This window comes from Eptesicus fuscus, chromosome 9 (genome assembly GCF_027574615.1).
Source record: "Eptesicus fuscus isolate TK198812 chromosome 9, DD_ASM_mEF_20220401, whole genome shotgun sequence".
Lineage (NCBI taxonomy): Eukaryota > Metazoa > Chordata > Mammalia > Chiroptera > Vespertilionidae > Eptesicus > Eptesicus fuscus.
The window spans coordinates 85,129,647-85,152,279 of NC_072481.1; the positions used below are offsets into that span (position 1 = coordinate 85,129,647).

The window sequence follows — 22,633 nt, forward strand, 5'->3', positions numbered from 1 at the left end:
TAGCGCGCATGCGTCGGCAGGTAGCAACCCAGCTCTTTATGACCAGGTGAGATGTTGGTGAGCAGGTAAAAAAAGGAGGATTTGCCTAAGCGATTCCAGGGAGCGGGCCCAGTCGAGCCCTACAGCCCATGCCCGGCGGGGACCCGTCGCCAGGAGCGCCGAGACGCGATGTCCATACTTGCCAAAATGGGGGACTGGCAGGTACGGGGGTTTGCCTGGGCTGGGGCCGAGGTGGGCGGGGGTGGGACGGGGGAGGGTGCCGGGAGGGGGAGGCGGAGAGGAAGAGCCTTGGCCCAGGGCAGGAGAGTCGTAGGTGAGGCGCGCCCGGCTGCGCCCCGAAGAGTTCCAAGGAGAGGAAGAGGACGGGAGGACGCGCGCAGGCGGCGGCCGAGGCGCTGGGGGCAACACGCGCTGCCCGCGGGCTGGGCGCTGGGGAAAGTCCGGCGCACGCTCCAACGGTGGCCCCCGGGGGAGGGGTCACTTGTAGTTTGCGAGGCAGCCCCCCTCCCCCCCCTCCTCAGTAGAAACAGGGCTGGATGACTAATTCAGGAGGAGGGAGGGTGCTGGGCGGGGGTTGTGGTGCGCCATGAGGAGACTTCCCTGCTCGCTACGCCTTCGGTCTTGTCCCAGACCCCAGGGCTGCGCGTGAAGTGGGGCTCTGGTGCACCTGTCTCTCCGCGTGTCTCCACGTTTTGGGGACCTAGGGGGATGTAGCGAATGGAAAGGGGCCCAGATGGAAGAAGGGTCGCAGGGCGAGCGTGTTCTTTGGGGAAATAACTTAAAAGAGTTTGCGCTAAGTTTAGCTTCTCACTCAGTCCGCTTCCTGAAGCCAGTTTTCGCTTCTTGGGCTCCTGATGGGGTGACTGGATTCGGGGGTGTGTGAACGGTTGGCGATGAGGCAGAAGATCTAAAATTTTCCGAAATCACCGCCTCAGGCACCGCAAGGCCAGCTAGGCTCCGGGTTCTGCCCGCCCCGAGCCACGACCTGACCCGGCATCCGGAGCATTCGTCCAGAGTTGTCCTGACTTCCAGACGTGTTCCCCATGGGAACCAGGGCGGCTCTGGCCGGATTGGTGAGGGTAGCAGCCTCTCTCCTGTCTCCGATTTCATAATGGGAACCCCAGGGCCCTTTTTTTCTGCCCCTGCAAAGCAAGGCCTGGTTAGGGCGAGGCTCCGTGTGCCTAAAAGTCTGCAGGTCGATTGGAACCAAACGCCCTGATCGTCCCAAAGAAAAGTCGAGGCCTACTCCTTGTGGGTCGCGTTCTTTCACTTGTTTCAAATTTGGGCCAATCAAAGTTCAGAGAAGTCCTGTCTCCACTACATTCGTTGGAGTTTGGGGAAAGGAAGTCGTCTCGCAATCCTAATTTCCTTCCTTACACTTTGTAAAAACCAACCGTGAGCTCTTATGCCTCTCCCCACCAGGTAAATCTCACTAAATGAAAGGTCATCCCCAAAGTTAGACTAACTTTGTGGTTTCAGGGTGCAAGTCTCGCACCAAATACAAATCCTGGGATAGCACCGCTCCCCTTCCCCTGTCCCTGCGGGTCTCAGGGCTCGTCTTCATTCTCTTCTCTGGAGGGTGAAGGTCAGGGAAGTGCTTTGGCAGAGGTGTTTAGGTTTCCTCCTCAAGCCGGAAGAACTTGGTTGCAGAATTCTGAATTCCTCGGTGGTGAGAAGGCGCTGGGAGTGAAGGCTGGGCCTGGGTCTAGGCCTCCGGTAGGCCCAGCTAAGGTTCAGAAGCAGCAAGCTTACAGCTTGAAGGGGAAAGGAGTGAACCCTGGGCCTGGCTCCTGCGGGCTCACAGTTTGGCAAGCGGTGGGAAGCCTGGATCTTAAGTGGGGCGCTGAGGATTTGGGGTCCTGAGAAGTGGGATGCTCTGGGGTTGTCCTGCTGGGCTCCCGGGTCCGACTGGGTAGTGACAGCGGTAGGAAATAGAGTCATTCTGGCCTCTCGCTGTCTCTTTGTTTCTCTCCGTATCTCTGTCTCTCACACAGATACTTGCTCTTAGTTTCTCCACGGCCCCAAATCTGGCCTGGACCCCCTAACCCTAGGCCTGGCGCTGCTGTCCTGGGGTTCTGGCTAGGCAGGACTATTGACATGCAAACAAGCGACTTGTGGTGGTAATGACGCGCACTCTCACGCCGCTCCGCTGGCTCCAGGGGTGACCGGGGTGCTCGCCCGGGCCTTTCTTTGGTGCCCAGGACACCGGCGGAGGCGCTGAGCCGGCAGGCCCCAATCTGCACCTCAAAGGCGCCCTCGGCGGGAATACAACAACAGTTTAGCAGCTCTGGCTGGTGCGGAGCCGGAGGTCGGCGGGGTGCGGAGCAGCAAGAGGGGCTGGTTGAAAAGATGAAGAGCCTATGCCTTCCCCAGTCCGCAAACTGAAAGAAAGAAAGCGAAACAAGAGTTCCTCTAAACGCGCCTTAGCGCAGTTTAGGGGTGGGAAATCCATGCTCCCAGGCCTGGGGTTTGGCCTACAGATCACGCTCTGCGTCTGCTGCCCGAGCTGGGAAGGTGTCAGTCCTCCCAGCGGCCCATCTCCCCACTTAAAGTGAACCCCGGGGCAGCCCCGCAGGGCGAGTGTGCCAGCACTAGATCTGACCCTTTCCTGAGTAAGGTGCCTGGGGAGCCCCTAGCCGGGCTCAGCCCAAAGACTGTGCTAGTATTCTGAGGAGGGAGCGGGGGAGGAAGGGCAGGGGAGTGCTCAGATGTGGGGAGGGAGTCCCTCCGAGTATAAGTCTCCCCTCTAGCGCTAGTCTTCTTTCCAACTTTTTTGGGGGCCTCTGGCCTACTCTGCCTGTCTTGGGAAATTTGCTGCGGTCCTCTGGAGGGAGAATTGCCCTTCCACACGGCTTGTGGGAGGGGGTCCTCGCTCCTCTGCCTTCGTTCCACCTGTTAGAGAAAGCTCCGATTTTCAACAGCCTCTACCCTACTTTGAGGACACCGCTGAAATCTGGGAGGCTTAGGGGTTTTCAAGAAACAGGGCCAGAGGGAATCTGAGGTCGTTAGTAGAGCAGCTCTGAGGCGAGTCCTACTGTTGTTGGGGAGTTTTCGGTATTCAAGTGGGAGAAAGACAGAAACTTTTTTTGTGGGGGGCACATGAGCAGGCTCAGCCAGAGAAATTAACCACTCTGTATTTTGAGAATCAGTCTGTTTTTTTCTTTCTTTTTATAAAATTTTGCTAAAACCGAAGAAAAAATAAAGCCCTGGGGTGGGCAGGCCCCTGTGTAGAGGGGGAGAGCCTAGACTGGCCAACCTGGCCGCGGAACGGCTGCCCTGTCTCCCGGCTGCGGGGCAGCCGGGCACTGCGCCACGAGCGCGCCCGCCCGCGTGGGTAACCCCACCGAATCATGAAGGAGCTCTCCCTGCTTTAATTAAAAAGGGGAATCTTGGGAAAACTGGAGCAGATTAGCACAGCGAAGAGTTGGTTCCCAGCGACTTATTTTGATGCATGCAAGTGCACACATGTCCGTATTTCGGCTCAACTCCAGAAGCGACTGCGAGCCTCTGTAGGAGTTCTGTTCCCTTGTCCACATCACGCCTAGGAAACCCTCAGTCCAAACACCACGTTGAGTTCTCGCTCGGCCCTAGCTTCCTACAAACGAGAGGAAAATCACTGAAACTCCTGGAGCCGTCAAGTCACCTCTCCAGGGTACAATTTTTATTTTACACGCGGCAATTAAAGAATCGCAAGCCCCAGCCGAGCGACTGAGGCCGTTCGGCAAAATCTCCAACCTGGGGGTAAAGCACAAAGCCAATAAAACGCCCAGACCTCTGTGGCCCAAGGTGGTGGCCGCCCCGGCGGAGGCGATCTCTTCTTGGGCAAAAATCCTGGAGTGACTTCGCTGATCTTGGCTTGGTGGTTATATTTAATTGCGAAAAGGGATAATTTCTAATAAAATTGGAGGGGGCCGAAAGGACAGCGCCGTTATTAGCAGCAGAGGTGGGGGAGAGGGGCCGAGAGCCTGGCCGCGGGCGCGGCCGCTCGGCCTCTGCGCAGAACCTGGCCTCAGCACCGGCTTCTCCCTCTAGGAGGGGACGGAGTAGAGGACTGGGGAGGAATGGGGGGTGGGGGGACGGGCAGGGGCGCGAGGCGGGGCTCGGGAGATTTCAAGGGCTCCACGGCGGGCGTGCGCTCCGGAGCACGTTGGCGGCTCCGAGAGGCCTTTATACCTGGTTCGGAGGCAGAGAGTCCTGCTGGCGAGCAATTGGATTATTGTTGATATGCTAATGAGGCGATTAGGCTGTTGGTAAAGAGCTGGAAAAGGGAAAAGTTTCTACCATTAGAGGGAGATCTCCGAGCGCACACGGGAGCTCTTTCCCTTCTCGCCTCCTCCTCCTCACCCTCCTCCTCCTCGACCTCCTCCTCCCCCTTTCTGCCCTCCTCCTCCTCCTCCTCCTCACCTCCCTCCTCCTCCTCCTCCGCTCACCGTCACAGCCGGCACTTTGCGCTTACCCCGAGAGTAGCTGCACTTGGGTGCGAGGCAGAGAGGGGGCAAATCAGTTCACGCCGATCCATGAAAATGCTTTGGAAACTGACGGATAATATCAAGTACGAGGACTGCGAGGTAAGCGCGGCGCCGGCTCAGTTATCCTCGCGGCCTCCGGATCCGAGCTCTACCCTCCCGCGCCTCCTCTTTTCGCCGCCAGCTGAGAAGTGCGGGTGGGACAAACTTTGCCCCGCGCAGCGCCCGCCTCTCCAGTGCGCCTGGAGAATGCCGGGGAGAGGTTGGAGAGGGAGCCAGCGGACGCTCCCCTTTTCATTTCGCCCCTTCGAAGCCCGTGTCCCACTTTCCCCCCTTTTCTGAGCAACATTGTCTGTGCCTAAGACTAGGGAGAAGAGAGACAAGTATGGGTTTTTGAAGCAACTGCTGGCAATAGGGCACGCGCCCGTGCACTCCGCGTGTCTCTAGCGAGGTTCTGGGAGCCCAAGTCACCAGGAAGAGAAAGGAAAGAGAAAACCTTTACCTTCTTTAACTTCCTCTCTGATCCTTAATGTTTGTTTGTTTGTTTATTTGCTTATTTATTCCTCCCCAACCTTTTTTTTAAAAAAAGGCTCATTTCTCTGTGGAGAGGGGGCCGTACACTTCGCTTTAAGCTGGGTTGCATCTCCCTTTTAGCGGGTTCAGGTTGAGATCACTCCTCTCCCAAACTGCTGCGGGGCCCGCTCCAGGTACTCTCTCTGCAAGAAGTTCCGCGCCGCTTCTCTCTCTGAACCACTTGGTTGGCGCCTCAATGGGGTGGGGGTGGGGGACGGCGCGGCACGGAGATTCCCGGCTCCCGGGTCCCCACGCATCTGCCCTTGCAGCCGCCCGGCAGTCGGCTGCGTAACCGTGGGAATCCTGGCGGGGCTACACGCGACCTCCGGTGCGAGGAGCCAGCGGGGCCGATGGAGCCCGTTAAAAAAACCCAGGGTCCCGGGAGCTCGGTTTCTTGGGGAGCAGCCGGGGAAGCCCCCCCCGCACTACCGGTCCGCCCGCGGGAGGCGCTGAGACCCGGCCAGGCGGCCGCCGCTCCCGCCGCCCTTACAACCCAGCCGAAAGGAGTCGATGAGTCACGAGAGGGGGAGGGGGCCGCGGCCGGAGATTACCTAAATAAATAGGTGGCAGTCCCGGCTCTTGCTCTTTTTTCCCCTTTCCTTTCTTTCTTGTTGGTATTTGGAGCTGGGAGTGTCAGGCATGGAGGTCTGCGCGGGCGCAGCGGCAGGGGGCTTGTCTTCCCCGAAATCGGAACCTGGGTTTCTGTGAACGTTGTGCCACCCGTCTCCCTTCCCCTCCTATTTGTAGACTATTTAAAATCTCTCTCCTTTCCCCGGCCCTTTCTTTTCGCTCTCCCCACCCCCATGGGGCACGGGGCGACATCCCTCCGAGACGGGCGCTTCTCTGGGGCTCCTGCTGTGCGCGGCGCGGGGTGCAGACACCCCACATCAGACCAGCCGCTTTGTTTTACAGAACCGGGGGTGCCCTTTGCGAGCTAATGGGGTGAAACTCAGTCCTTAAGTCTCTTAGGGTGAATTGTCTCGGCCCGGGCTGTGGCCGGAGGCTCGGGCATTCACTTTCTCCGAGGCCAAAACCCAGCTCCCGGCGCTGGACTCTGGGTCGGCTCCGCGCGGCGCTGGGCGCCTAGGGGACCTAGGTGGGAGGCGAGGAACTTGCACCCCCAGAGAGAGACCCTGTGGGGGCGCGTGTGAATGTGTGTGAGGGAGGCAAAAAAAGAAAAAGAAAATGATGAGAAACGAGACGGGGAAGAAAATAGAGTGAAGGCTGTTTCAACAACTTTGGCTGCGGTGGGCGAGTGCCGGAGCAGGGATTTCGGGTTTCCGAGCCGGCTCGGGGCTGTCTAATTATGTCGGGGCTCTGCAGGGACACGCAGGAGGCGAGGTGCCGCTTGTTCTGACAACCCGGCGGGCAGGCTGGCAGCGGCGGCAGCCCAGCCGCTCGGGGAGAGAACGAGCCGTGTCATCCCGGGGGGGGGGGGGGGGGGGAGGAGAAGGGGGGGCATCGGGCGGGAGTGGCCCAGCCAGTCGGACGGGTTTGAGCCGGGAGTCTGCGCCAGCTGCGTCCAGGCTGGGCAGCCCCGCGTCTCCGCGCACCCGGGGCCGCGTCCCGGCTCCCCTCCCCGAGCCCCTGCCCCGGAGAGCCGAGGGCGGGGCGGCAGAGCGCACAGCCCCGGGTGTTCGAGAGAAGCACCGGCGGCAGCCGAGGCGAGGGTCAGTCCCGGGTGGGGCCCCGGGACATGGAGGAGCGGCGAGGCAGCGGGCAGCCGAATCCCGAGTCCCAGGCCCGGCTGCGGAGCGGAGGAGCTCGCGGCCGGAGAGGGCAGGGAAGCGCCTCCGGTGCCGAGAGCCGGTGGAACACCCGGACACGGTCCCCGGTAGCTCCAGCCAGCGACACGCGGCCCCCGCGATATCCCGAGGTCTGCTCAAGCCTTTTAGGTCCGATTGTCCTCACTCGCTTCCTCTACCCCCTCCCCCTTCCCCGCGGCCTCCCCCTCCGCGCGCTCCGACTCAGCCCCCTCCCCCTCCGCCCCCTCCCTCCCTCCCTCCAGCCGGGCTCTCCCTCCTTTCCTCCCTCCCCTCTTCCCACTCCGGGCTCCTCTCCCTCGCCCACACTTTCTTTCTCACACACGCACGCAGACACATTCTCCCTCTCTGCACTCTCTCCCTCTGTCTCCCTCTCTCCCTCTTTCTCTTTCACTTTTGCATGCCCTGCAACCTTTTAAAATGTGGCCCCTTCCCTGTGATTCGCCAGACGCCGCGCCGCTGCCCCCCGCGCGCTCGCCCGCTCCCTCTCTCGCCCGCTTTTTGTCTCTCGCGCTCCCGCTCCCCACCTCCGATTTGCTACACTGAGGCTCCCGTCAATGGACTGCATTGAGAGCCGGCTCCAGCGCGAGTTGCCTCTCCGCTTCACGCTCGATTTCCAGGCATTCTTCCCTTATTAAGTATTCGTGTAATATTAATAGTCATGAATATCTGCTATTAGGAGGCTCCAGGAACGCTGCCCAGCGCGGTTATTAGAAGCTCAAGCGAAGCCGCCACTGAGAAAAGAGGGGAGACACGGATTAAGGAACACGCGCGCGCACACACACACACACACACACACACACTTTTTCTTTTGGGGGGCTTTTCATTTTCTAAGGAACTTTGAATCACAACCGAAAATCACGGGAAGATAGAGACCGTGGGTTCGACCTGCTGAAGGCGCCGCTCGAATCGGTGGTTCAAGTTCGGATGGACCAGAGCGGGGCTCCAGCGCTAGCGGGAGCGTCGGCGCGGTGACTGGAGTCGAGGGTGGCGCCGGACTCCCGGCGCCTTTTGTGTGGGGCGCACTCGGGCTGCTGGGCAGCCGGGCTCTCCAGGCTTGCCTGTTTTTTTCCACCCTGACTCGTTACCCCAGACTCTTCGCAGATGTTAGTTCACAGTTTTTCAGCTATGGTGAGTCCCATCCCCACCCCCATCCCTGTTTCCTTAGGAATTCTAGTCGGGAAACCTGGTGCGGCGGCGGAGCTGCGCGAGACCTCGGGGTTCGCCACCAGGTTTCCATCGGGGCACCCCTTTCATTCGCGTTTCCCTCTTTTGCTCTTTTCCATCCTCAAATGCCCCGTCCCTGCTCGACATCTCCCGGCGCGCAGACCTACCTCGCCGCTACTCCCCAAGGCGTGTTTCTCGCCTTGTTCGTCTTGATTTCCTTGCGTCTTCACTTGTTCCTGAGATGTGCTCAGCATTTGATGCTAAATCCGTTTGCACACAAAAAATAACGTAGCCCGCTGTGCCCCTACCCAAGGGGCCCGGGGCCGAACCTCCGAGGGTTCGCATTCCCTGGAATCAACTCTGTTCACTTGTTTTTGCCAGCGAATTTCAGTAGAGGAACAGAAAGTCAGGCGTTCCTTCTGCCTTTTGGGGCTGGGGTGGAAGGGGTGGGGGCCTCCGCCCCGGGGTGCACCTCTCTCATTAAACCCAAGAGGGCTGAGTCTATTTTAAACCTTCACTAGACGTCCCCTTCTCCCCATCCATATGGCAAATCGACGCCGTGGAGAAAGGGGCTCCTGACTGAGGAAACGGGAAAGGCAGAGTCTCCCCCGCACCCCAACCTGCAGTTAAAACCTTCTTTAAGCTGGCACTTTAAACGTGTGCTTCCTTATAGCCCCACTACGAAATGTTTCTATTTAAATAGTCATGAAATGCTAGTAGTCTTTGAACGTGTATGATTTTTCCCTCCAAATAAATGGAACGAGGTAAACAGCGCAGTTCAAATGGTGTGTGTGTGTGGGCGGGGGGCGCGGGGGGGGGGGTGCGCTTCTACTGTTTAATATTTAGTAGGAATTTTAATTTTGCTTAAGGGAGGTTTCCCGCCGCCGCTTACCGTGCTCCATTCTGGCAGGCCCCTTTCCATCCGTCCCTACCGTTGAAAGAAATAGCTGAGAGTCTCTTGCGCCCCACCTTTGCACAGCCTAATTTCCTGCGTTTTCGGAAGGGCCCGCTTCACTTCTGGGGCCTTTTCCAAAAGGAACAACTCGGAGCTCCTTTCTGCGGCCTGCCGACGGGAAGGGGCGGCTTCCCACGCAGCCCCGCCGAGTGGATTTCGCGTGGACGGCTGTAACTCGACGCCTGACTTCCTCGCTCTCCTCTCGCTCTCTCCTAGGACCGTCACGACGGCACCAGCAACGGGACGGCACGGTTGCCCCAGCTGGGCACTGTAGGTCAATCTCCCTACACGAGCGCCCCGCCGCTGTCCCACACCCCCAATGCCGACTTCCAGCCCCCCTACTTCCCCCCGCCCTACCAGCCCATCTACTCCCAGTCGCAAGATCCTTACTCCCACGTCAACGACCCCTACAGCCTGAACCCCCTGCACGCCCAGCCGCAGCCGCAGCACCCGGGCTGGCCCGGCCAGAGGCAGAGCCAGGAGTCTGGGCTCCTGCACACGCACCGGGGGCTGCCCCACCAGCTGTCTGGCCTGGATCCGCGCAGGGACTACCGACGGCACGAGGACCTCCTGCACGGCCCGCACGGGCTTGGCTCCGGACTCGGAGACCTCCCGATCCACTCCTTACCTCACGCCATCGAGGACGTCCCGGTAAGAGGCCGCGCGGACGGCGCGGGAGCGAGGGCAGCCCTTCCCCACTCCCAGAGAAGGTGCCGGGGCGCACAGCCCGTGGGCCCGGGTTTCCCTCGGCGGTGTTTACTTGTTCAAAATGTCATTTTATTTTATTGGGCGGGCGCTTGAAGGACCCACCTAGGCAACCGAATTTAAAAATTAAAAATAAGTTGAGAGTTCTGCCCCTAGAACAATGGTTCCTGGAAATCCTTCAAACAATGCCAGCATGACCATTTCCACCGACGCAAATAAATCAGATGAATGCCACAGTATCTTCCCCTCTCCAAGACGGTAAACGGTTTCGATTGGGAGAGGATCTAATTCCACCTCTGCGTCTGGCGTTGGGATTTCTCCCTGTCCCGAAAAAGACGTTAAATTCAACCGAAAGAGCTCATTAAATGCCCTGGCAACTCAAAAGAAAGTGTACAAGACACATTGAAAAATTATTTTTACTGGATTTTACAAGCATTAGTGATATCTGAAAGTTATGTGTATCCCCTACCCTGATTAAGGAATAGTTAAGTAGCAAATCTGAGCAGAGGGACATTAAAATGCAGCCTTCTTCTCTTCCTAGGGGTGCTAAGTGCTGACCTCATAAATCATTAGCTAGGTTCCAAACGCCTATCAGAACCTGCTACACCCCATATTAAATTAAATGTTCTGAAACTATTGAGCAACATTACTTGAGTTTTAATTCAGTTATCAATAAATGTAGTTTAAAATGATCTCTTAATAAGCATGATATTAGCACATTTACTCTTTACAATGTAAACCAGCTATTGATAATTTGAAAATACTTTCTGAAATTAAATTTAAACCAGCATCTCTGCTTCAATTCTACATATTTATGGTTTCCTCACAACCTTCCTGAAATGGAATTAGAACAAGCCAATAATTTTATTAAAGCTGTAAAGGCTCTATTAATGCTGCTTTTCTTTGGAGAGGAAATGTATCTGGATGTGATTTTTGCTGAAATGCTATTTCAAATTACTGCATCAAATATTGCAGCAATATGTCCGTTGACAGTTTAATGATTACTGCATTAGATTGCAAAGAAAATGGTCAGATGAACTTACCTGCTTGCTTGGTGAATTTAAAACTTTAAGTTACATAGGAAAATAGAAAATTTATTACATCTCTCATTTAGCTCAGTTAATCACTGAAATTTGTTGGTTATATTTAGCAGCCTTGCATGGAAAGCAGAAATGTAGGAACTTGATCCAATATGGGGTTTAGTAAGCATTGTGTGTGTATGTGTGTTCGAACATGTATTTAGAGGCTGATACTAAACAGTGCAGTTCTTGGGAAGGAAAATGAGAGGAGCAATAGTTGAGAAAAGCACAATTAAAAAAAAAGCCTGGAAGTTGTGATCATTTTACTTCTTCCCAAAGAGTCTCTGAATCCTTTTCCTAGCCTGGTCTTTGGAAATATTTGAATTGCAAAATAATGTTGCAAGCTTTTGAGACTACTGTGGATTAGAATTGCTCTACTTTGCAAAAATTCGAAAGTGGTTGGTGTGAATTCTTAACACCTGTATAGTCCCTCTTTGTGGTGAAATTGGTCAGTAGGAGAAATTAACCTAAAGATCAAATGAAAACAAGGAAACCCAGTTGCTGCTCTCCCCCTCCCTTCCCCACCTTTTAAGAAGAAAAAAAATTCTTTCAAAGGAATTTGGGTCAGGAGAAGGGTTGTTTTCAATTTTCCCATTGCTGCAACAGTTAACCTTTAATAAGAATGACTGCTAAATATTTAAGAAAATCAAATCGATGGTGAAAATTATTTAATCATTAATATCTCAGTGGGGTTTTAAACTTAACAGTCTTCCCTGTATGGACAAGGTCTAGAAATAACACAAATAAAAGTATTATGCCACACTACATTTACTTTATGAGTTTAGGGTGCATGCATAAAGGGATCATATTTCCCCATATAGTTAAAACACAAGAACTGCAGCAGTACTCATTTCTGAACATTTCTCAATTTAATTATACTTAAATCCAGAAGCACTTTAGGCAAGTTACAAATGAGAGCATTGAGTATAATAAAACCTGTAATAAAGCAACTTAGTACCATCCACCCGGAATCATTGCGATCAGGCACAATTAACAGGAGCATAAATCCAAGACAGAATGGAAAATGTTTGAATCAGTATTATTGTTGGACAAAGACTAGAGAAGGAAGTAATAGTTTTTTAAATGGTAATGCCTGTGTTTGGTAACGATTGCGAAATCTTCTATCTCAGCAGCCCTGGTGCTAATTTGTAAACACAGCCAGACATTATATTGCCTGTCAGTTTCTGCATTAGAAAACATGATTTCATTTTACTTTCTAATCACGTTTTGACTCTGGCACACACATATACCCATCCATCCGCAAAAAAAAAAGAAAACCCCACCCCAACAAATCTGCTGTTGGACAACAGAAACAACCTCAAACGTTTTTGTGTTTGTTTTTTTAAAACATTTATATTCCTATCTGATATCCAATTTAGGCAGTAGTCCTTTTTTCAAAAAAGACAACACAAAATATTATTTTTCCATAAGTGAAGATGTGTGTATACATTTGCTGTTTATCACACTACCTAAAGCGTTTCCAGCACACCCCTGTCCTGCCTGTCATTTCTATTGTGTTTCTCTGGCTTTTGCTGCTGAGCCCTTGAATCACTAAAAGTCCAAAGCCACTGAGGCGCCAAAGTAATGCTAGGTGCATTTTAAAAGGTCGAACTGATTGTGAAAAAGATTAGCTGCTCCAAAACTTGATTTTAATTTCCAAAGAAAGTTTTATTCCCAACCCCCACTTCTTTCAAACTCAAATTATTTGCGGGAGGAGGAGAAATTGGCCGTGGGTGTGCAGTGAAACCTCTTGAGTTGCAAAGCCCCAGATTCCAATAAGCCAAGATGAGATGTTTATATATAAATGTCACTATAAGGGGGGAATTTTGATTCTACACCTTCCCCTCCCCCCATCTTGCACGGAATATTCATTTCCTTTTGTTTTGATTATACACTTACATCCATGTGTATCCTTTTGTTGCAGCATGTAGAAGACCCGGGTATTAACATCCCAGATCAAACTGTAATTAAGAAAGGTAAGCCATTTCCTTTTGCATTCCAAGCATGTCCTTACAGGCATACTGCTATTTAAAAGAACTTGCAGAGCTGTATTTATTTTTTTCAAATACGATTTTCCCAAAGGCTCAGAATTAGCAAACAGACATAGAACAGCAATGCTTGAATGATCGGCTTTCAGTGGGTTAGCAATGGCAACAGGCTAGCTTTGTTCTGATTCATGATTTAATTTAGTTTAATGATATCTGGACAAACACATAAAATGTGTAATAGTTTAACTGATTTGGAAGTGGCATTTCAATTTTGAAATGTTTTAATAGTTTATTTAATTGTGTGAGTGGCCAGGAGTGTTAAGAAGTGATATGCTAAAACAGTGCAAATAATTTACTATTGATATAAGGGCAGATGATAAAAAGACATAGCATTCCTTAGCAAAGGAGAAAAAAAAACCTTCCAGGTTTTTCAATTCAATTTCTCATTAGCTCTTTAAGGGTTTTTAAACTTTGTGAATTAGGTTAACAAAAATTTGGCTTTTGGTTAAAATTAGCATCTTGAAGATGTCAGGATTGTTAGCATAATTGTTCATAGCAAAAAAAGTTGTTTAAAAGTGTCCAGGGATTTGGATGGATTTGTAATTTGTACTGTATTTAGTGAGTAGAAATAAAGTTTACTGGATTAAATGCTTTCACAGCAGCTTTGTTGTTGTTGTTGTTGTTATAGTGGCAATGTTACATTTCAGGATTCTAGGCACCACCAGAGGCCGATGCTATGTAACTGTTCTCATTTCATTTCTAACCCCAATCAGCTTGTTAGCTAGTTTAGAGTTTCATTTTTGCATCTGTGAAGTCTTTGTCACATCAAATTAGATGTGCAAGGGATAAATCTTAAGAGATGCTCTTTCCAAGTCGACATGATAATTGGCTCTTTTATTAGTAATCTCTCAAGAGTTCGTTTAACTCCTATTGTCTCTATTAGCCTCCCCAGAGCTATTAATGTCACAAGCGATCTATCCAAAACTAGAGCCCCCCACCTCTCCATACATCTAGAATATCCCATTAAAGAGGGAGGAGTAAGGCAATGAGAATGTATACATATTATTATAAATGTCTCCATGTGGAATTTTAAAAATACAAATGCATACTGTACTTAAATGGTTATGAATGCATCCGAATTATATTATATTAGTACACTTTCTGCTGGACTTGAAATTTTTTTCTAACTATGATGGGTCCAACAATGAAGAGCTAATGAATTTAACTAGTAATATATCCTCCCTGCCTTCCCAATGAGGACGCTTAAGCAGAGGGCTATTAACTATTTGCTCAACAAAAGTATTCTGTGCTAGGCCTGTTTATCCTTCCTTCTAGTACAAAACGGGGCTTGGAATGGCTCTTCAAAACTCGAGTCTTCCTCAAAACTAAACATAGGAAAGGGCCTATTTCTCAAAAGGATGGGGAACGTGTTGTGTGTCAACAGACCACTTCCCAGATTGGTGCCTTAACTGAAAATGCTCATTTACAGGCTGATTTGCCATCTAAACTCTGGGCTGACTTTAATTACAGGTTTATGAAGTAATCCGCCCCCCCCCCCCAACACTAAACCCCTCATTCCACAAAACTCCAAAGGACACATACGTAGTTTGCTTGCTCTTGGTTTGCAAACGTAATCCCCTCCCCTGCACCCCAAGCCCGTGCTGGAGCGCCTTGTCTGGGGCCCACTGTCCTCGGATGCTGAGAGCTCAGCGGCTCACAATTTCACCACCATCTCTAGACAGCACCCCGAGGCTGAAAGGAAAGGGTCTGGGCAGAAGCACAGGCCTGGCTGGTGGGCTGGGAGGGGACACCTCCAGGCCGGGGGGTGAGGCGCGCCGAGGAGAAGTCTCCATCTCAGGACGGAGTAGGGCAGGAGGTGGGAAAAGAGCCATGGAGTTTTCAGTGCTGGAAGAAACGGGGGGGTTGCCGCGCAAGCCCGGGCGCCTGCCCCGGCCGGGAGGAGAGTCGTGTCCGGCGGCACTTGGGCGGGATCCTCGGCTCCCACACACGGCCTCCGGTCTGTCTCCGCAGGCCCCGTGTCCCTGTCCAAGTCCAACAGCAACGCCGTCTCCGCCATCCCCATTAACAAGGACAGCCTCTTCGGTGGCGTCGTGAACCCCAACGAAGTCTTCTGTTCAGTTCCGGGTCGCCTCTCGCTCCTCAGCTCCACCTCGAAGTACAAGGTCACGGTGGCGGAAGTACAGCGGCGCCTCTCACCGCCCGAGTGTCTCAACGCTTCGCTGCTGGGCGGAGTGCTGCGGAGGTGAGGCCTGCGCGGCCCGACCTCCCCGCCCGCGGCCCGGGCAGCACTGCGCCTGCGCCGGGCCGCGACGCCGACGGACCTCGCGCCGCGGCCCTCCCTTCGCGGGAAGAGAAAGGGGCGGGGAGAAGGCGTGGAACGGAGTGGGTGGGGCCGGAGGCGGGGCGGGGCGGCGCGCGCCCGCCTTCTCCGCCCCTCCCCTCGCGGGGGTGGGGTCTGGCGCGCGACCGGGGGGTGGCGGCCGCGCGCTCGCTGGGCCCTCCGGCTCCTCCCTCCCCGCCCGGCGCGCACGCGCAGCTCGCTCCGCCGTGAGCTCAGTCCCGGCTGCGGCAGCCGCGGGGCGCCGTGCAGCTGCCTTTTACCTCCGTGCGCACACCTTGCCGGCCCCGGGGAAACTTCCTCTCGGGCTCCTCACTTTTCTTGACCTCCGTGTAGGGTCTCCGACGGGTAACCCGTCGTCCCTAGAATAGAATTTTAAATAGAAGACAGTTGCTTTCTCTCGAGTCAGCACGCCAGGCCCGCCGGTCATTACCACCTCGGACCGAAGGTGACTGACTCCCCGTGCCCAAGGCACTTGCATTCATGGTTGCGATGTACGGCGGCCCCGATGTGTGCCAGGCTGCGTGCAAGGCACGTTTAAGTGCATTAGGTGTAGTCACTACCGACGAATACATGTTACATACGTGGCCTCACCCCCGCGAGGTCGGAATGATTCATTTCGTAGATAAAATTTTATAAGCGGCAGCGAGGTGAAGCATCTTCCCTCAGGGCAGGTTTCTCCCTCCTGTGGGCTTCCTTCTAGGGTTCCACCCAATGGAGGGTCTTGTGTTGAGCTTTCCCAGATAAATACTTTCTTCCTTTCTTTCTTTTTTTTTTTTTTTAAATAAGCAAGTAGACCAAAAGTTTATCCTTTTGATACTCATATACCCACCTATGAGACTTGGTTCTGCTCTGATAGGTATATCCCATTCAAAGCCTATAAAACCATTCTCGGAAGGTTTTAACATCAGCTATTTTAATCTTTTCTTCCTCCTCCACAGTCATTTGGCTGTCCCTTTGTCATCTTTCACTGTCACAGATCTGAATCCGCCCTCTGCCTTTTCCCGCCCTTCCCCCACCCCCAATATTGGAGACTGTTTACCTAGGGGAGTATAATCTAATCCACACAATTAAAGAGCACTTGAGTAGGGAATAAAATCTGAAATTAATTAATTTGCTGTTTTATTTAAACAATTTATCTTAACCACTTTCTGATTATGGAAGTCTATTTAGACATCTATTTAGAACTGCCTCCATTGTCTCCAAATCAGTGAAATTTTTAAAAGGCCGATATCAGCTTTTGACATTTCCAGTTAGGCTGGTGACATGGCATGTAAACAGTTGGTGAAATGAATTCCCCGTTGGGGCTAAAGCCAGAGCAAGAAACGTGAGAGTGATGATAACTTTGGTTACTCTGAACAACCTAACAGCAGATCTTACAAAGACAATTTAAAGACCCCATTGGGATTTATGTGATTGTAACAACAGGGAAAATATACAGTGACCAGTTGAACTAAAAAGTACCTTAAACCCTAGAGGTGAGAGCTGTTTTTGTTTGTGATTCTTTAGAGAGCTGGGGAATCAAAACCGTCCAACCTGCCACAATAATTGCAATAATAACTGAGCACAGAAGATGCTTTACAGTTTAATAAGCATTTGTCTCCGATGATGTTTCTGTACCATTTCTTCCTAGATTTCCCTCCCTTAAATATCTCGGGGCTGTGATTCTTAATTTTAGGAAGTTGTCAAAATTACTATAATATGATGCAGAGCAACCCAATGTTTTCTAAATCGCTTTCCTATATTTGTGAAACAGGGCGAAGTCTAAAAATGGAGGAAGATCTTTAAGAGAAAAGCTGGACAAAATAGGATTAAATCTGCCAGCTGGGAGACGCAAAGCTGCCAATGTCACCCTGCTCACTTCACTAGTGGAGGGTAAGCGAGTCTACCTGCTAACAAGAGGGAAGTTTCTTCTGAGAAAATGGGTAATACTTGGTGGCCAGATGTTTGGTTGTATTTAGTGTCAATTGGGCAGTTTCATTTTTTTCCAGAGAATGTAGCAGGAAGTGAGTGAAATTCTTGCATGTCAAAAAACTATTTGCATTTATTCCTATCCGCCTTTCCTCTTGCCCTCTGCCACAGAATTACACCTCCCTAGCCCAATTCTGACCTAAACAATGTGAAAATTTAAGAACTGCATATTCTCCAAGTTCCTGTCTCCCTTATAGAGCTCAGCAGTAAATCACTTAAGGTATTCTGACATCTGCATTTGAGAAATGCGTGACCATTACTTCCTGAATTAATTTGGGAATCTTTGACCTGCATCCTGATTTAAGACCATCCTGAAAGCTCAGGGTTATATACCCTTTTAGTTTTTGTTTTCCAAACATATGCTCCCTTATCTCTCCTTTAATTGTGCTTCTTTCCTTGGAGGGGAAGAAAAGTGAGTGATTTTAGACTTTGAATTGTTTTGGATATAAAAAGAAAAAAGAAAGATGAGCATTGCAAAAAGTTTTTCCTGGCAGTTTTAAACATGCATACATGCACACACACACACACAACACACACATGCATGCTTCCAAACCCCTCAAAAACAAAAGCCAACCCTGTCCTCACTCCCTGCTCTAGATGCACTATCACCAGAATCTTCTCAGATTCCTGCTTCCTCTAGATTCCTGTTAAGTTTTTCTGACACCAAATTGGCTTAAGTTGAGTGTGTTGGAATAAATATATAGCTCTCTTGCATTTTCCTTTGTGTTCTGCTGGAAATGCCTTATGGCGATAGGGGAAAGGGCACTTAAATTATCAGGCAGATTTCAAAACTGCCATTTATATTTACAGAAGGCATTTTATCTTATTTGCATTTTCTATTTGAGGAGGTACAATACAGTTGAATTCAACTTCTAGCTTTGTAAATAACTAAAAATGTTTAAAACTGTAAATTTGAGGAGGAACCCTATGAAAGCATTTGAAAATGGTGTCAAAGATGACAATAATATAACTGCTAAGTAATAAGCATTTGTTCAGTGCCAGAAACTATCTACAGTAGCATTATGTTCATGATATTAAAAATAATGCCAATACATAGAAAATGCTCTATCCATACTCCAAAAGACCTATATGCATTAAAAAAAAAAATGTAGTTATGACTTCGGGTGTAGTGTGAGAGTATGTGTGGGTTTTGGGGTTGAGCCCTGTAGCAGGGAGGCAGTTTCTGGAGAACTGTTATTGTTTGTGATCCGCTCCATTTTATGGAAACAAGCTCTGCGGAGAGGGCTTTGATGCTCTAATTGGCGCATGCGTTCTTCCGGAGCTGGAGCTAATGGCAGGAAGCCCTGCAGTAAAAACCAACTGGTTCAGGAAATTAAAACCAAAGATTCGAAAATCAACAACACAGACAGACTCAGTGGAGTGACCCTCAAATCCTCTTGGTTAATCGGTTTGGATGAACAGATAATTATATGCGATCAAGTTAAAATGTAAACCCTTAGTTGTTACCTTGCAGAAAAGCTCAAGGAGTAATTATGCATACCATTTATGAATGCGTTGATAGGTGTGAGGTTGGAATACAAGAGACATTTTAAAAGAGAAGTTGGGAAAGTGTTATCAGGGTGGGGATGAGACTGGAGGGTAGTGGATGAGATTTACATTTTCAAATCATCTTGGCCTTCTAGGGTAGGTGGCCATTTTTCCTGATAACTGCATCCACCAGATTCTACAGAGAAGGAAATAAAATGCCTGAAATGAGAAAACAAGTATTTTGTGTTTCCTTCAACATCTGGTTTAAGAAAATAAGGGAGTTGGGAGGAAGTTTTGATCCCAACTCTACATTCTCTTGCACTCGCCTCCCTCCTCTCACCTCTTGCCAGGAGAAGCCGTCCACCTAGCCAGGGACTTTGGGTACGTGTGTGAAACCGAATTTCCTGCCAAAGCAGTAGCTGAATTTCTCAACCGACAACATTCCGATCCCAATGAGCAAGTGACAAGAAAAAACATGCTCCTGGCTACAAAGTAAGGCGCTTACCTCTTCAGGGTCTCTGTGTCTCATTGTGAAGAGAAACAAAAATCAAATTCGCTCTCACTTTTCTCTCTTTTCCTTTTGTGTTAGTCAGCTTTGTTGATGTAAATATTGATAAACACAATCTGATCAATCATAATCTATTTTAAAGGGGAGATACAAGTAGACTTGTTCTGTGTATGTCCATCTTTTCTGCCTCACCTTCCATCACAAACAATTGATGTGTGTGTGTGTGTGGGGGGGGGGGGGGATTGTAGGGATTTGATAGAAGTTGAGTGTGGATTTGTGACTATGTTGTTTCAGAAGACCAGAATCAAGTCATCAAAGGAGTAAACAGGCTTGTCTATATCAGTTTCTTTCTCTTGCCCAAATCAGTTTTTGTCTTCTAGCAATGTAAACCCTTAGTTGTTAATCCAAAGGCAAGGATTAAGTAGCGGCCTACAAAATGTGCAAACCAGAAGTTGTCCTAGTTTCAACCCTAATCCCAATCCCATTTCTTGCTTCCTTTCTCCTGGAAAGTCAAACACACACACACACACACACACACACACACACACACACACACACACCACAAGTTTTAGCCCACAGGCAAGATATCAAGTAGGTTTCAAAATGGCCCCAAGTTAAATTCCCATGGGTGCTTGGGTTGAATAGGCTTCTCCAGGTGGTATGTGAAAAGAAAATGACTGTCTTGAGATGTTTTCTGGACATTAAAAGGCTTGTTTGGAAGCCTTTAATTATCAAAGTCCACGTCACAGGAGGGCATGGAACCAGAGGCCAGAGGCTGAGGCCTCAGGCAGGACAGAGTTTGGCCTGGGGACATCACAGCCTTGGGGAAGGCGGCCTTCTAGTGCTCCCCATTCTCCCCTCTCCCTCCCCCCACCCTACCTCCATCCCCAAGGCCCAGCTAATCCTTGTTTCCCACAATCAGAGACAGGGCTTCCAGTGTGCAGGCCTCATCTTCCTGTATTTCAACTTTTTCTCTTTCCTTAGTTTCGAAGCATGCCCATATTCACCATTTCCCTAGAGAGTTTTATTTTATTTTGATGTATGAGGAAAGACATGGAATGGGAAACTGCAATGACTGTTTCTTCTTCTCCAAACCACTCTGAATATCCCCCAAGTAATGGGTTTTTCATGCCTTTTTTTAAAAAAGGCAAAACAATCCCAAGAAAAGTTTTGCCTTTCTGTTCACATGCAACTGATTAGAAGGTGAATGAGTGGAGACTTGATCCCACAGGCTGCTGCTGAGGTCTCTCTAGAAGATCAGAGAAGAGGGTCTCTATAATATTTTCAACAGGACAGCTGATGGCCGCATGCTGTTGGCCATTGAAGAGAGACTTATGTTTGACTCCTTGTCCCTCTTACTGTCCTTTGTTCTCTTCTCATGTGTGAAATGTTTTCCAGTGACTAGGATGTTTGGTGTGAGCAGGAGAGGAGGGGGTTAGAAGTTTGGTATAGCTGAGAGGCGGGTGGGGGAGGAGGGGGTGAGAGACAGAGACAGAGACCGGACACATTAGTGGACATAGTTAAAGAAGGAGCGGCGATGTTTTGGTGGACACTGCTGGGTCTTCCAGCATGTGGCCACTGTAGGTCTGTCTCTAGGGCTGGGGTCTTGGGTCAGGTCAGTGTCTGCTGGATCCCGGCAGAGGTAAGTGTAGGGAGAAAGGTTATCTTTGCTGGTGCTGCCCCAGAGGAGTTTCATGTCTCCCTCTCTCTCTGCTTCACTTGTGCTGCAGACAGATATGCAAAGAGTTCACCGACCTGCTGGCTCAGGACCGATCTCCTCTGGGGAACTCGCGGCCCAACCCCATCCTGGAGCCCGGCATCCAGAGCTGCTTGACCCACTTCAACCTCATCTCCCACGGCTTCGGCAGCCCGGCGGTGTGCGCCGCGGTCACGGCCCTGCAGAACTATCTCACCGAGGCCCTCAAGGCCATGGACAAAATGTACCTCAGCAACAACCCCAACAGCCACACGGACAACAGCGCCAAAAGCAGTGACAAAGAGGAGAAACACAGAAAGTGAGGCTCTCCTCCCGCCCAGCCCCTCCCCCCAGCGCCCACCCACTCTGTCTCACCCGCACCGACCACCCCCCGGCAGGTGACAGCCCCGGGATCAGCAACCCCCACTGCTGCTACTGCTGCTGCTGCCGCCGCCGCCGCCGCCTTCAGCCCTCCCGCCTGGGAGTCTGGGGACTGCTCTGCACTGTCAGCGGGGCGGCCCCTGCTGACTCAGGCCCTGCCTCAACTTCCCCATCAGCATCCACCCTTTGCCCTCATGTGGAGCCTAAGAACAGAACAGGCCGTGAAGCCAGCAAAGAAAAGTTCTGTCGGAGTTTGTGAACTTTTTTTTTTTTTTTAAATAAATAAAAACCCCACACATCAACAATGGCAACAACAACAAAAACTTAAAACTTTTTTTTCTAAAAAAAGAACGTAAAAATTAAAAAAAAAATTATATGAGCTTCATGGGACTGAATCACCACCTTCTCTTACATACTTCAGTTCAGATTGTAGCCATACTTAAACAAGGCAAAAGGATAATGACATTTTTATCAGTATTGTGAATAAACTTGAACACAAATACACGAAGTTCCATGTCATGTCTCAGTTGTAGAAGTTTTTCCTCTTCAAGGTAAAGCGACCAACTTGAACTTTCTCTGGCAACACGATTCAGTTATATAAGGGAATCAGTGTTCATGTCTCTGTATATATTTATTTATGTGTAATTTAATGGGAAGTGTAAATATGGTGAGTCTGTTTTAAGCCTTTTTTATTTATCTGGTGATCTCGTTTACCTCTTGTTTAGTGGGTTTTGAATCTTCCCTATTAGTTCTTCATGTGGTTCATGGTACTTATTTAGAAATTCAAGGTTTGGGGGGATTCCTTTTTCCTCTGGGATTCATGAATTTAGCATGTTAAAGATGACAATGAAACAGCTGAACAAATAAAAAACAAGTAAAGTAACATTTTATATACAATTAGAATTACATTTAGCTTTTCATTGAACGGAAAGAAAAATTGATATTGGACCTGGGAAAGATTTTTAAACTTGAGTGGTTTCATAACCCTTCTATGTATTATGGGGAGGGGGAAAAAGTTAATTTTATTCCACCATCCTCCCTTAAAAGCATCATTTGAGCAATAAATGGGTATTGTCTTTAAACCAAGGGTTAGGGATTTTTTTTCCTCTCTTTCTCTCTTTTTGTTCAAAGAACTTCAAACATTTGGGACCACCTGGCATTCTGTATTTTCACTGGCCATTTTGGAAACAGTTCTAGTTGTATTGTATTGAGTTGTGCTGGCAGTAGTTTCCATGCCTGTCAATGTATCATAGTCCTTTGTTGCCCAGATAAATAAATATTTGATACGCTTTATGTCGATTTTTTTTTATTCAGTGGCTGTCTTTACCCAGGCGTATTTTTGTTCTTGGCAGTATTTTTTATTCAGTATGGTTACAGTAATTGAGTTTAACTCTCCCTTGGCAATTGCTCCTTGCAATAAGCAGCTGAACCCATTGTTTCCCTCAAGTATAATAAAAACTTACTTTCAACTTGGAGTTCAGAGCAGGGTATCATTTAGATATTCCACTGAGTCTGTATCCAGACAAATGACACA

General features: G+C 50.0%; 1 protein-coding gene across 4 annotated transcripts; it reads left to right on the top strand.

The window, feature by feature from the left end:
* The first annotated feature begins 42 nt into the window (after positions 1 to 42).
* TFAP2A (transcription factor AP-2 alpha) lies at positions 43 to 22,392 on the top strand. 4 transcript variants are annotated; one of them, XM_054721491.1, is made up of 8 exons: positions 43 to 201; positions 9,141 to 9,198; positions 9,338 to 9,575; positions 12,633 to 12,684; positions 14,728 to 14,959; positions 16,812 to 16,930; positions 18,865 to 19,006; positions 20,753 to 22,392. In XM_054721491.1, exons 1-8 carry the CDS (start codon positions 129 to 131, stop codon positions 21,039 to 21,041), a joined length of 1,203 nt encoding a protein of 400 aa, XP_054577466.1. In that variant the 5' UTR covers positions 43 to 128; the 3' UTR covers positions 21,042 to 22,392. The 4 variants fall into 4 exon arrangements, with proteins under 4 accessions (XP_054577466.1, XP_008144347.1, XP_054577465.1 ...); XM_054721490.1 differs by lacking the exon at positions 43 to 201 and adding an exon at positions 4,509 to 4,568 and having other exon boundaries at positions 9,141 to 9,575; positions 20,753 to 21,037; positions 21,117 to 22,392; XM_008146125.3 differs by having other exon boundaries at positions 9,141 to 9,575.
* Positions 22,393 to 22,633: the final 241 nt, after the last annotated feature.